This window comes from Primulina huaijiensis, chromosome 7 (assembly GCF_012295235.1).
Source record: "Primulina huaijiensis isolate GDHJ02 chromosome 7, ASM1229523v2, whole genome shotgun sequence".
In the NCBI taxonomy this organism is placed as follows: domain Eukaryota; kingdom Viridiplantae; phylum Streptophyta; class Magnoliopsida; order Lamiales; family Gesneriaceae; genus Primulina; species Primulina huaijiensis.
In genome coordinates, this window is record NC_133312.1 from 9,447,404 (window position 1) to 9,459,466 (window position 12,063).

A 12,063-nucleotide genomic window follows, 5' to 3' on the forward strand; every position below is an offset into this window, starting at 1 on the left:
TAGTAACAACACATTCATCATTTCTTTTAAGGTGCGATTATTTGTCTCCACAATGCCATTTTGTTGATACAGTGTTGAGCATAAAACTCAGCAAATGATGATTCATATTCACCTCCACGATCACTTCTTAGCCCCTTAATTTTTTTGCTAGTTGGTTTTCAACTTCACTCTTATATTGGACAAATTTTTCAATAGCTTCATATTTACTTTTAAGAAGATACACATAACAAAATTTTGTGCTATCATCAACAAAAGTAATGATGTAACTTACCGTACTTTTTACTACTTAAAATTTGCGGAAGAATTAAAAATTTTCTTAAATACGAAGGTGAACCATCAATTCGGTTAACCACTCGTTGTTCAACCTAACTATTTGAAATAAAAGATCACCAATAAAAATTTTGTTAAGATAAATGCTTGTTCAAAACATCATAACTAAAACATCAAATAAATGTATTTTAAGCATTGCATGAAAACTTCAAAACATGGCGGTCCTCGGGTTTAGCCTCCCGCTCAGTCCAAGCCTGCTCCTTGGTCACCACCCCTAGTCTCCTCGAAATCATCCTCACCTGCATCGATCAAGTCTAGTGAGTCTAAAGACTCAACACGTATAAACTAGAAGTAACGAGTAATACATAATAAAACCACACGCAACTTTAAAATAGGGCGTACATACTGAAACTGAACATACATCAAAACTTGAACGTACATACATACATAGACGTGTCATCAACGTAGAACCTTTCATAAACATGATTGCTTCGTACATACATGAGCATACATAACATAATTTTGTGTAGAGGCATGTTCCAAAGCAAGTGACCCATAACATAATCGCTTGATCAGACTAAACCACAGTACTGGGCTAACAGGGACGAATCTACTGCCATATACATGAGATCTCCGTTCATGCTTTAACGGGTGGATTGGTCCCCGTTCATGCTTTAATGCTTTCCAATCCTGATCTAAACCCGTTCATGCTTTAACGGGGTGGGTTGGTCCCTGGTCATGCTTTATCGCATCCCAACCCCATACATAATTTGGTCACAAGACATTTAGCATACCTCAACAACTTGAAAATATTTTCTTTGCACGTCGAACATACTTACTTGGCGTTGAGAGATTCGTTGGCTCTTTCGTGACGGGTGATCGCTGCTGCATTTAGGTATGTGGTTAATGATGTTGGGAAGGTCATTGACGTTTTGTTTTGCGTCATTAGGCACTTGGGAGAACGAGTAGTCGTGAAAACTATTTTGGTGCCAAAGTTTGAGTTTATGGGTTTTATCGCGTTGCGTGTGGTGCGTCATTTCTTTGAGAACGTTTGGGACATTTTATGGAGTCGAGTCAGTTTCATAGTGTCCTAGGATGAGTCTCGATGGATTGGTTCATGAATCGTATTTTTTGTTAAGGGTATTAAGAGGCAAATCGCGAGTTTCAGTACAATCGGGGCCCGAGCGGTAATTTTTGCCCGCCCGAGCGCCACTCATTCTGTCTAAGAGTAGAGCTTCAGAAAACTCGGCGCCTGAGCGGTAACATTTTACCGCCCGAGGCCACCCTCACTGTCGAGAATTTAAATTTTTTTTAAGCTTGGCGCCCGAGCGGTAATTTCTTACCGCCCGAGCGTCACTCCTTCTGTTCGAATATTTGGTTTCCCCTTCTTTTCAAGTTCAAATAGTGAGTTCATGTCTTTTATGATTGGGAAATGTTCACACGTCATCTTAGAGTTTGTTTCGGGGTTTGATGTCATGGTTAGTACGATTAAACGAGGTCAGTACGATTAAACGAGGTCAAGTCCCGAGTGATCTAGAATGTCATAAGCTATTTATGGACTTCGGTGGTGAGCTCGAGTACCTACGTCTAAGTTATGCAAGTTAAGTGTTGAAATTCACGTTAGTATGTTGCAGTAGTGGCCCCAAGCGAGATCCAACGAATCCGTCAACGCCAAGTAAGTATGTTGACGTGCAAAGAAAATATTTTTAAGTTTTTGAGGTATGCTAAATGTCTTGTGACCAAATTATGTATGAGATTGGAAAGCGGTAAAACATGACCAGGGACCAATCCACCCCGTTAAATCATGAACGGGTTTAGATCAGGATTGGAAAGCATTAAAGCATGAACGGGGACCAATCCACCCGTTAAAGCATGAACGGAGATCTCATGTATGTGACAGCGGATCTTTCCTGTCAGCCCAGTACTGTGGTTTAGTCTGATCAGGCAAATTTATGTATGGGTCACTTGCTTTGAAACATGCCTCTATGCAAAATGATGAAGTTATATATGTACAAGTATGCAAGCATGTTTATGAACAGATTTCATGTTATAACACGTCTATGTTATGTATGTATGTTCAAGTTTATTGCAAGTTCAAGTTTCAAGTATGTATGCGCTATTTTGAAGTTGCATGTGATTTTATTACGTATTATTCCTTACTCCCAGTTTATACGTGTTGAGTCTTTAGACTCACTAGACTTGATCGGTGCAGGTGAGGATGCTTTCGAGGGGATTTGGGGTGGGGACCAAGGAGCAGGCTTGGACTGAGCAGGAGGCTAGATCCGAGGACCGCCTAAGTTTTAATGATATTTGAAACGTTGAAATACTCTGGTTTTATGTTACGATTTTGAGGTTCAAGCAAATACTTTCGGCAGATATTATTTTGAGACGTAAAGTTTATTTTATCAAATTTTGAAGGTTCATTATTTAACTAAGAAAATTTTTAATTTTTCCGCAAATTTTAAGTAGTAAAAAGTACGGTACGATACAAATGAAGTATTTATTTCCACCACGAGTTTGTACACATTTTAAATCACATATATCACTATGAATTATATCAAGTGGATCACTATTTCTTTCAATTGTTCGAAAAAATGATCTCGTTAGTTTTGCCTCAACAAAAGTTTCACATTTGTGTTTTTTATCAATTAGGAATACATGAATGCTTTTCATGTTAATTAGTCTACGAATTATATTGTAATTAACATGTCCAAGTCTACTATGCTACAAACAAGAAGACTCAAACAAGTAAGTAAAAGTATTAACTTTATTCATCGCTGGCTTAATAGTCATTACATTGAGTTTGAATAACACATTACAAACATAACATTTGCCAACAAACATTCAACTTTTCGACAAAACCACCTTATCTGACTCGAAGACAATGCGGAAACCATGCTTGTTAAGAAGCGACCCAGACACCAAGTTCTTACAGATGTCCGGTACATACATTACATTGTTCAAAGTCAGTTCTTTTCCAGATGTCATCTTTAGGACAACTTTTCATTGACCCTTGATATCAGAAGTGGCGGAATTTCCCATGAATAGCTTTTCCCCAATCATAGATTCCTTAAGAGTAGCAAAGATCTCCTTGTCGGAGCAAACATGGCGAGTGACACCAGTGTCGATCCACCAATCCCTTGGGTTTGAACCCACCAGATTAACTTCTGATATTACAGCACAAAGATTCATGTTTGAAATCTCTTGAGATATGTTCTCCACCACATTCACCTCTCGGTTTCTCTTTGGCTTCTTACATTCAGATGCCCTGTGATCCATACCATCACAGTTGTAGCATTTTCCAGAGAATTTTTTCTTCGAAATGCCTCCCTTGGGTCCCATATTCAACCTTTTGTTGGAGGTGAAAAAGGTTCTCTCGAGCTTTGACCATGCTCGACTACATTTGCTTTAGCAGCAATAGGAGAAAACAATCGTCTTTCCGAACTCTTGTTGTCTTCCTCGATGCAAAGTCGAACAATGAGTTCTTCAACAATCATCTCCTTGCGCTTGTGCTTCAAATAATTTTTGAAGTCCTTCCAAGCTGGTGGTAGCTTATCAACAATAGCACACTTGGAATGATTCGCTCAAAGTCATCCCCTCACCGTGAATCTCGTGAAGAATCACTTGGAGTTCTTGAACTTGGCTGATAACCGGCTTTTAATCCACCATTTTAAAGTCCAGAAAGTGGCCAACAAGAAACTTCTTGGCCCCGACATCCTCGATTTTGTACTTTCTGTCAAGGGATTCCCATAACTCTTTAGCCGTTTTCTTTTCGCAAAACATGTTATAGAGCGAATCGACCAATCCGTTTAGTACATAATTTCGATATAAGAAATCAGAATGATTCCATGCCTCCACCGCACTAACAGATTCAACATCTCCCTCACCCTCTTGGAGCTTAGGAGCATCCTCATAGAGGAATCTGGCCAGGTTCAGCATCGTCAAGTAAAACAGCATCTTCTGGTGCAACTGTTTGAAGTCCACACCAGTGAACTTCTCAGGTTTTTCACCGTGACTGGCAGGGACAGCAACCGCAGCAGCACGTGGGGTAGCGTGAGGGACAACCTGAGGCACAGTAAGGACAACATGACCAGTTTCCCTTTGCACGCTGGTTTCAATAGCCATATCTGAAACAAACCACGTAATGAGTAACCTGTTTTAAGTTTGTTGCACAATATATTGAATGGTACAGTACAGAAAAGTTTTTATCAATAAAACCAGCGAGCAATATAGTGAAGAGAAAACAGTAGAGAAACGCTATAAATGAAGTAAACCAAACCGAGACATGTACGAAGTACAGTTTCCTTAAAACAGATTCGTCCCCTCCTGTATGTGCTTCGAGGATCGTCTTGGACGTCCGTTTCCCAGGATACAACAGAACAACCAGGAGTGACTTAGCACGAGACACTACTACGACGAACTGAAAACGTACCTTTACTTTATCACCGAGATTTAACGGAGGCCAAATGAAAAGCTAACAATATGAAATGCAAGAGAATACTTGAAAGAGAAAAGATTTTCATGTACTTGAAATGAGGAAATGAACCCCACTATTTATAAGCCCAAAATGCACACCAAGAGTCATGCAAGATTAATTAACTCCATTAATCTTCCCATTAATTCAAGAATATGAAGAGTCAAAACTCTTCAATTAACTTAAGAATGTGAAGAGCCAAAAAACACTGCCACATTCATGAGACATAATTTTTATTCAATCTTTAAATTTATTTTAAATTTCCGAAATCATGTTAATGGAGGAAAGAGAACAAATAGATCAATAAAATGAACAAAAGAAAGAGATGAAGAGGTTAGCTAGCACAAGGATATTAGATAATGTTAGTTCGATTAATATTTTAATGATAACAAAAAGTTTAGTTTAAATTTAAGCATTTTAAGGTAATTTACTTTATTATTAAATGAAGTGTGCATAATTTATAATTATAACAAATTTAATTTAAGAACTTAAATATATATAAAAAAAATTTAAATTTTACATAATTTAAAAATATAAATAAATTTATTTACTAAGTGTAAAGTTGTTTTTTTTGTTTTTGGAATTTGAAGCTTAAAGTTTTTAAATACTTCAACAATGTATATTTGTAATAACTGCGAGATAACAAAATAAAAATTTATTAGATAAAATTAGAAATACAAAAGTATATGATTAATTAGATAACAAAATAAAAATACTTATTAAAAACTGTTTTTTTTTAAATAAAAGAAACAAGAATCCTTTTCTTCTTTTTTGAATATCGAGAAACAATAAATTGCTCAAAAATCCTAAAAGCAAGTGTCAAAATTGTGTTCACATGTCTTTTCTTATATGAAAATCAGTACAAAATATTAAAAATATTTCAGATTTGATAATAATATATGATTTTTGAGTATTCAAAAATATTTAACAAATAATGATATTAATAATACATTTGTTTTTTTGAATAAAAATCGATAAAAATATAATAATATATATGATATTTGAAGACTAACTGTTTTACATCTTATACAAAAGATAAGATTTTGATTATAAAATTAAAATAATTTTATTAATATAATATTTTTTACACATGATTGGAGACTCAAAAATCATATATTAGTATCAGATCTGAAACTGTTATATTGGAAAAAACACATCATTTTATGAGGAAAAGACCAAATATAAATTTAAGTTTGAATGGGTGGATTTAAAGCAAATTCATCCGTAAATAAACAAGAATCTTTTGTGAATCAAGTTCCCAATATTCGCTAGGGCTTGAGGAGACGCTAGCCCCTCCCGCCCTCTTTCTGTTGCTCAATTCGCAAGAGTTGAGGATTTGAGACTGAGAGTAAAAAAAGGCGACTATAATTTCGTTTCTTGATTGCAATTTCGCTATCTTGAAGAATGGCGAAGCGTGAGCTATCCAGTACTTTGAAGAACTTGAAGGTATACAACACAATTCAAGCTACTGTAGTTAGATTGTGATTCCCTTTTCGGTTATACCAGAAAGAGTTTAATTTGTGGTGAATTCATCGGGGTGTAGTATTTTTTTTCTTTTAAAATGGGTTCAATTTTTTTGGTCGATTCTAGTCGTTACAGCAATTTTTTTTTGTTTATAGGAATAATCAAAATTGCTATTCTTGAGTTTTGATTATTTTCGTGTATCATATATGTGTTAAGTTCATGCAAAGGGGGTCTCTGAAAGTGGAGAAACTTGAAAAGGAAGAACATGTTATAACTGCTGGAGATTTCCCTTCATCTAGCGCCCCTAAGAGATGGTATTTTTTTTGTGTTTTTACGTTTTAAATTCATAATTTTAGTTTACTTTCATTTTCTTGAACGTACTTAGTTTGTTAGACTTTGATGATTTATTAGGAATGAAGCTGAAACCTTTAGTTTGTAGACTTTGATGATTTATTAGGAATGGAGCTGAAACCTTAATTTAGGAGGGATGAAGATTTCAGATTTTCAAACTTTGTTGAAAGACGATGCTCTTGCATATCTTGATCTATGGTTGGTTCAAGGTTGCAAGCACAAAATGTAAAAAGAACTCGCACCCTTAATTGTTGAAATATGAAGTAGGTTTTTGTGGTGCATTGAATGGATCAACGGAGGCTTCCTTTATGGGTAGGGAATTTAGTACTGTATACATAATCTACATAGCCTTCTGGGCTTTCATGATTAAGTACTGAAGCTGCCTAGGTGAATGTGATTAGATGATCTGAGTCAATCACAATAAATTAGTGCATTCTCTGCTACTGCCCGGTGATGCAATATGGAGGCCTCCATAATTCCATATCTTTGTATCATCTCATTCCTTGCAATCACCTCTTCTAGGAGGTCCCCTAAATTACAGCTCTTTATTTGCAATTGAGTAGTTAGATGCAGACAGATTATGTGCAATATTGGACTATAAAGTTGGTCTCGATAATGATCATAGTTGTCAAAGGCGAGCGGGCGAGAGGCGCTACCAGGCGCGGGCATTGCGCCTCGGGAAATCCCGGGCGCAACGATTTACAAAGGCGAGCCCAGGCGCGCGCCTCGGCTCGCCTTGGAAGGGCTCTCGGGCGCGCCTTAGGCACGCCTGAGATTGCCTTTTTTTTTTAAATTCAGTGACATGCAACTTCTCTGTTTTTTTTTAATATTAATTTAAAATGTAAAAGGCCGCCCAACCCAACCTTAAACCCTAGCAGCCCAGTTAACAAATTAAATATCATGAGGCGACAAGAGCAGAAGTATGCAGACTGCAACAGAATTACAGAAGCCAACGTGACAGCGTGAATAAGAGAAAGGCCAAGAACCATTTATTGAAGAAAGCTCAGGTATCAGTTCTAGGGACTCTGATGATTCGATGGAAGAAGATGAACTTGACTTGGATGATTGAAGAATTTTAATCGTGCTACTTATTATAATGAACTTATTAATTATTTGTTGTTTTGTGTGACGTCGTGACTTAATTATTTTATATTTTAATATATTAATATATTATTATAAGATAAATATATATTTTTAAAAAATAAATAATGTGCGCCTTGCTTCGGTAAGGCGCGCGCCTCGCCTTGCGCCTTGCGCCTCAGGCTCCAGAGCCCGTGTGCGCCTCGGTGCGCCTTGCGCCCTTGACAACTATGATAATGATTTTTTATCGCATCTTTCATTCAACGAATCCCTACTAAAACGTTTGATACACCAATGAAATATCTTCCGGTTTCGAACTTTTTTGCTAGTTAGTCACTAAAACTACCGACCGTTTAAAATAGCTTTTTGTAAACACTATGTGGAACAATTTCTTTATTTTTATTTCCACATCACTTCATCTGCAGCGTTGTTGTAATTGAAGGTGAACCCCATCCCGGGGCAACAAGAGGTCGAAGGTCATTTTTAAGTTTTAATCCTTCTATTGATGTGAGTACAAGGGTCAAATGACCTGCAATCCCTAAAAGACTTCAAAATTTTACAATTTTGGGCATCTCAATTCCGGGGCTTATCTTGGCAGAAACTCAATGAAGAAGCATACGACCTTAGTCAAAATGGATCCTCAGCCACTAGTTCTGGCAGGCAAACTGAAACATCTAAAAGGTCGCTATTTTATTAGCCTATTATGATGTATATCATATCCTTTTAATTTTCTTGTTTGGTATTATGCAAATAACTTTTTGTTCTTACTTTCTGCTTTATCTTGTTATCCCTGTCATGGGCTTCAATAATGTATTAGACTTAGGCCCAAGAGTTTCAAGTAATAGGAAGAATCCAGACATAGGGGAGAAGTAAATAAAACGTGAGGCAAGAGAGGGGTTCGATACATTCTGTTATCTTCCTTGAGTGTTTTTTTACTAGCTTAGGCTAGGGAACTTACTGGCAGTTGGCTAGGGTTTTGTTTACATAGTTTATCTCAAGGTTATAAAATTCGCTAGAGCGCCAGGCCAGTGCCTAGCGCCTAGCCTGGCTAGGCAGGGACTAGGCGCCCGCCTTTCCTGCCAAGCCGGAGAGCTAGGATTCATGATAGACAAAGAAAGAAAGGGTAAGTCTTGGGAATAGACTTGTTTCTTTATTTGTTTTGGCTGTCAATAGCTTGTATATTTATATCTTTCCTTCTAATCCAACCCTAGATCTCCCACCTGTTTCCAATTTCCAATTGTTCATCTCCTCTTCTCATCGTGTCTACCCGCTGTAGAAATAGCCGCCAACCACACACGTGGCCGTGGCCATAGTTTCAGAAGTCGGATGGTTATAATAGGTATTATCCAGACTACTTACCCAGATTACCACCCTAAGGCCGCCTAGGCCGAAATTTAGAACGTTGTTTTATCTCTGGAAAAGCATTTCAATTCCATTTGAAATATAGTTTCAGTTCTTTAATTGTGGTTGCAACAATTGGTCCGACCTGCTGGATCTTTGAGTCGGGAAGGAAAGTGCAACAACACAGATTGAGCTATGGTGTTAGAAGCACATCTAACAGCAGCTGGAAAAGCTCTTTCCCAGCCTTCTTTGTCTGTGGGTGAAGTTGAACTCCATCTCCTTGATCAAATTGATTGAATTCTGTCAGAGTGGATTAGGCTCCTAACGATTCAATGCTTATTGCCCTTTCTCTGCTAATGGATGCATTGATAGCAGAAGAATTTCTCAATCATGTTAACGTTGATGTAAAAGTAGGAAAAGCTGCTTGCCTTAGTGAGATCACCAGAATCACTTCACCAGATGCCCCATATAATGATGACAAGATGAAGGTCTCATCTCATCCTTTGAGGAGTTTTCGGACGTTTGTAGCATATCTCATCCGAAGAGATTCTCCATTCTCGTGACCATGGCTGAGCTCCGGTCTTGTGTTATCATCTTGGATCTAGAATGCAATCAATTGATTATTGGGATGTTTCAACACTTCCTTATATCCAGGACTGCTCTTCACTCAGAGCTTGTTGTTGAATCCATGGAGGTAGTGATGTCCTTTGTTCCGGAAGAAAGTGACGATTCATGTGTAGATCTCCTCAACTCCATCTTGGCTATCTTGAAAAGAGAAGACGAGGAGGCGCTGCCAATTGTGGGAAAATTGATTGAGAATATCGTTCACAATAGTGCAGAGGGAAACCCATCGTTTAACAAAGAAGAAAAGAAGCCCGATGAACAGGTTGCTCATTGCTGAAAAAAAGATGACGTTGCATGAGGGTCCTGATCATGAGACAACTGCCGCCAAATGGGCCTTGGATTCAGCCTTTCCAATTGAGCACATAGGGTATTGGGTTGGAGTTAATCCAAGAGAGGGCAGAGAATTACGGGATGTATATGGGCTGGTGATCATAGACAAACTTGGGCCCAAGTAAATGAGTAAAGCAAATAAATGGGTTGAGCAACTTGCATCAATTTCTTTATGGCGGACGACGGAAGATGATAACGTGATGGGAGATGTCTCGGATCGGAAGAGGAAAAATGCACGTCTAGACCAGCAAATTTACTAGGGTTTGATGGAAGAGAGACGATTGAATGGATTTGGGGGCTGGGCAACACCTAGAGATCAACGCCACTATTCTATGTTTTATCACAGTAGTGAGACAGGAGCGACAGACTACGTGGCTGCAAATTTTGACGTCTATGATTTGGGCAGCCCGAGAATGGACTTTGGGTGAAGAAACATACATGGGCTGTTTGTTGACTAGGCTTAGAGCTGATAATTAGAGAATTATGGGAACTCATGGCTCAACTACAATTCTTAGGGTTTGGGAATTTGGGCTTATATATGTACCAGAAATACAACAAAGGAGGAAGGTAAGGAACGACATCTTTTCATCTAGCTCGGCGGGTGAGCTCTATCTGTTACAAGGTGGGCTAATGGTTGGACAAGAAAATTGGATAACCTTTGACTAAGTACCTTACTGCTCCGCATTATCATCTGATGCTGTTTTACTTATGCTCTATGCAATACTGACTCTTTTCCAGCATCTGGATTTTCTGAAATTAATTGCTATGATTGATAGAACCCCTATGTTGGTGTTAGAAGACATTGTTGTAAGCTCGGGTTATATTCATAAAATTGTATTGGAGGGATGGGGGTTGCCTATTGATGAAACAGACATGGATGGGGTTATGGATTAATGATTGGAAAAGTGGTTAAGATTTAGGCCCAAGAGTTTCAAGTAATAGGAGGAATCCAGACGTAGGGGAGAAGTAAATAAAACGCGAGGCAAGAGAGGGGTTCCATTCATTCTGCTGTCTTCCTTGAGTGTTTTTTACCAGCTTAGGCTAGGGAACTTACTGGCAGTTAGCTAGGGTTTTGTTTACACTTTACATAGTTCATCTCTGGGAAAGCATTTCAATTCCGTTTGCGATATAGTTTTAGTTAGTTATTTAATTGTGGTTGCAACAATCCCTTTCTACTGTTGTGTCTTGTTTATACAGAGAAAACATGCCCCTGCAAGACAACTTGGAATCAGATATTTTAATCAATGACGAGGATTTGAAGAGGAAGCATCGTGATCTTTCCTCAGAACTGTCCTATCCCAACAAGTCATGGAAAAATTCCCTAGACCTCCAAGATTCATCTCCTAGCAGCTGTCACAGTTTTCAGAAACAACAAAAACGTGAAAAGCTGGACTGGAATGTTCTTCGACCTCCTAATCGGAATAAAAAGAGGTTAAGTATTAAGTAATTTTAGAATTGTGCTTGTTTTCTCCATGTATTCTTAAATTTCCAGGATGGTTTTTCTTACAAAATTTTGTCAGCACTCCGGAATACCTTTTTTGCAGTTACTTTCTTGCTTTTGCATTTCACTTTGTATTTACTACTCTATTGATTAAACTGTGACTTCTTGATATCTTTATCTAGCATTGATGCTGTTAAAGCTATATGTGATATGGTATATTTCGTGTTTCATTCTCATGTAACGCAAGCCATTCGGTCCAGCAAAAAAAAGTTAGGCTTGGTCTTTATCATGACCCTATCGATCGATACACTGTTTACATGCACCATCTCCTTCCATTGAATGTCATTAGCCCGGTTGTGACGAAGTTTCCGTTATTAGCTATAAGCCCTATTGGGGTCTCGTTTAGGCAATTTCGCGAGCACCGCTCGATCCGATTTTACTTTCTTTGATATATTGCTTTGACATTTGTCATATGTTTGTTTATAAAATGTCGCCAGCATCGCTTTCCTGATCAGTTTTTCGATTTTTTTGCTGCACTTAGTTTCACATTCTTTGGAATTGAGCATTTGTCAAATGTTCCACAAAATTGGTTTCTCCATTGTTTCGTACTTGTAATTGTGAAAAATCAAGTGTGGCACTCTGCAAATTAAAGATAACTTGTACTTTAAATCTTAGCAAATATTTTCAT

The 12,063-nt window shown here is 37.8% G+C and overlaps 1 protein-coding gene across 1 annotated transcript; it reads left to right on the forward strand.

Annotated features, from left to right (window-relative positions):
- Nucleotides 1-5,953: 5,953 nt before the first annotated feature.
- Nucleotides 5,954-11,591, forward strand: LOC140981323 (uncharacterized). Its single transcript, XM_073447688.1, has 5 exons — nt 5,954-6,190; nt 6,425-6,522; nt 8,065-8,146; nt 8,238-8,320; nt 11,132-11,591. Exons 1-5 carry the CDS (start codon nt 6,149-6,151, stop codon nt 11,379-11,381), a joined length of 555 nt encoding a protein of 184 aa, XP_073303789.1. The 5' UTR covers nt 5,954-6,148; the 3' UTR covers nt 11,382-11,591.
- Nucleotides 11,592-12,063: the final 472 nt, after the last annotated feature.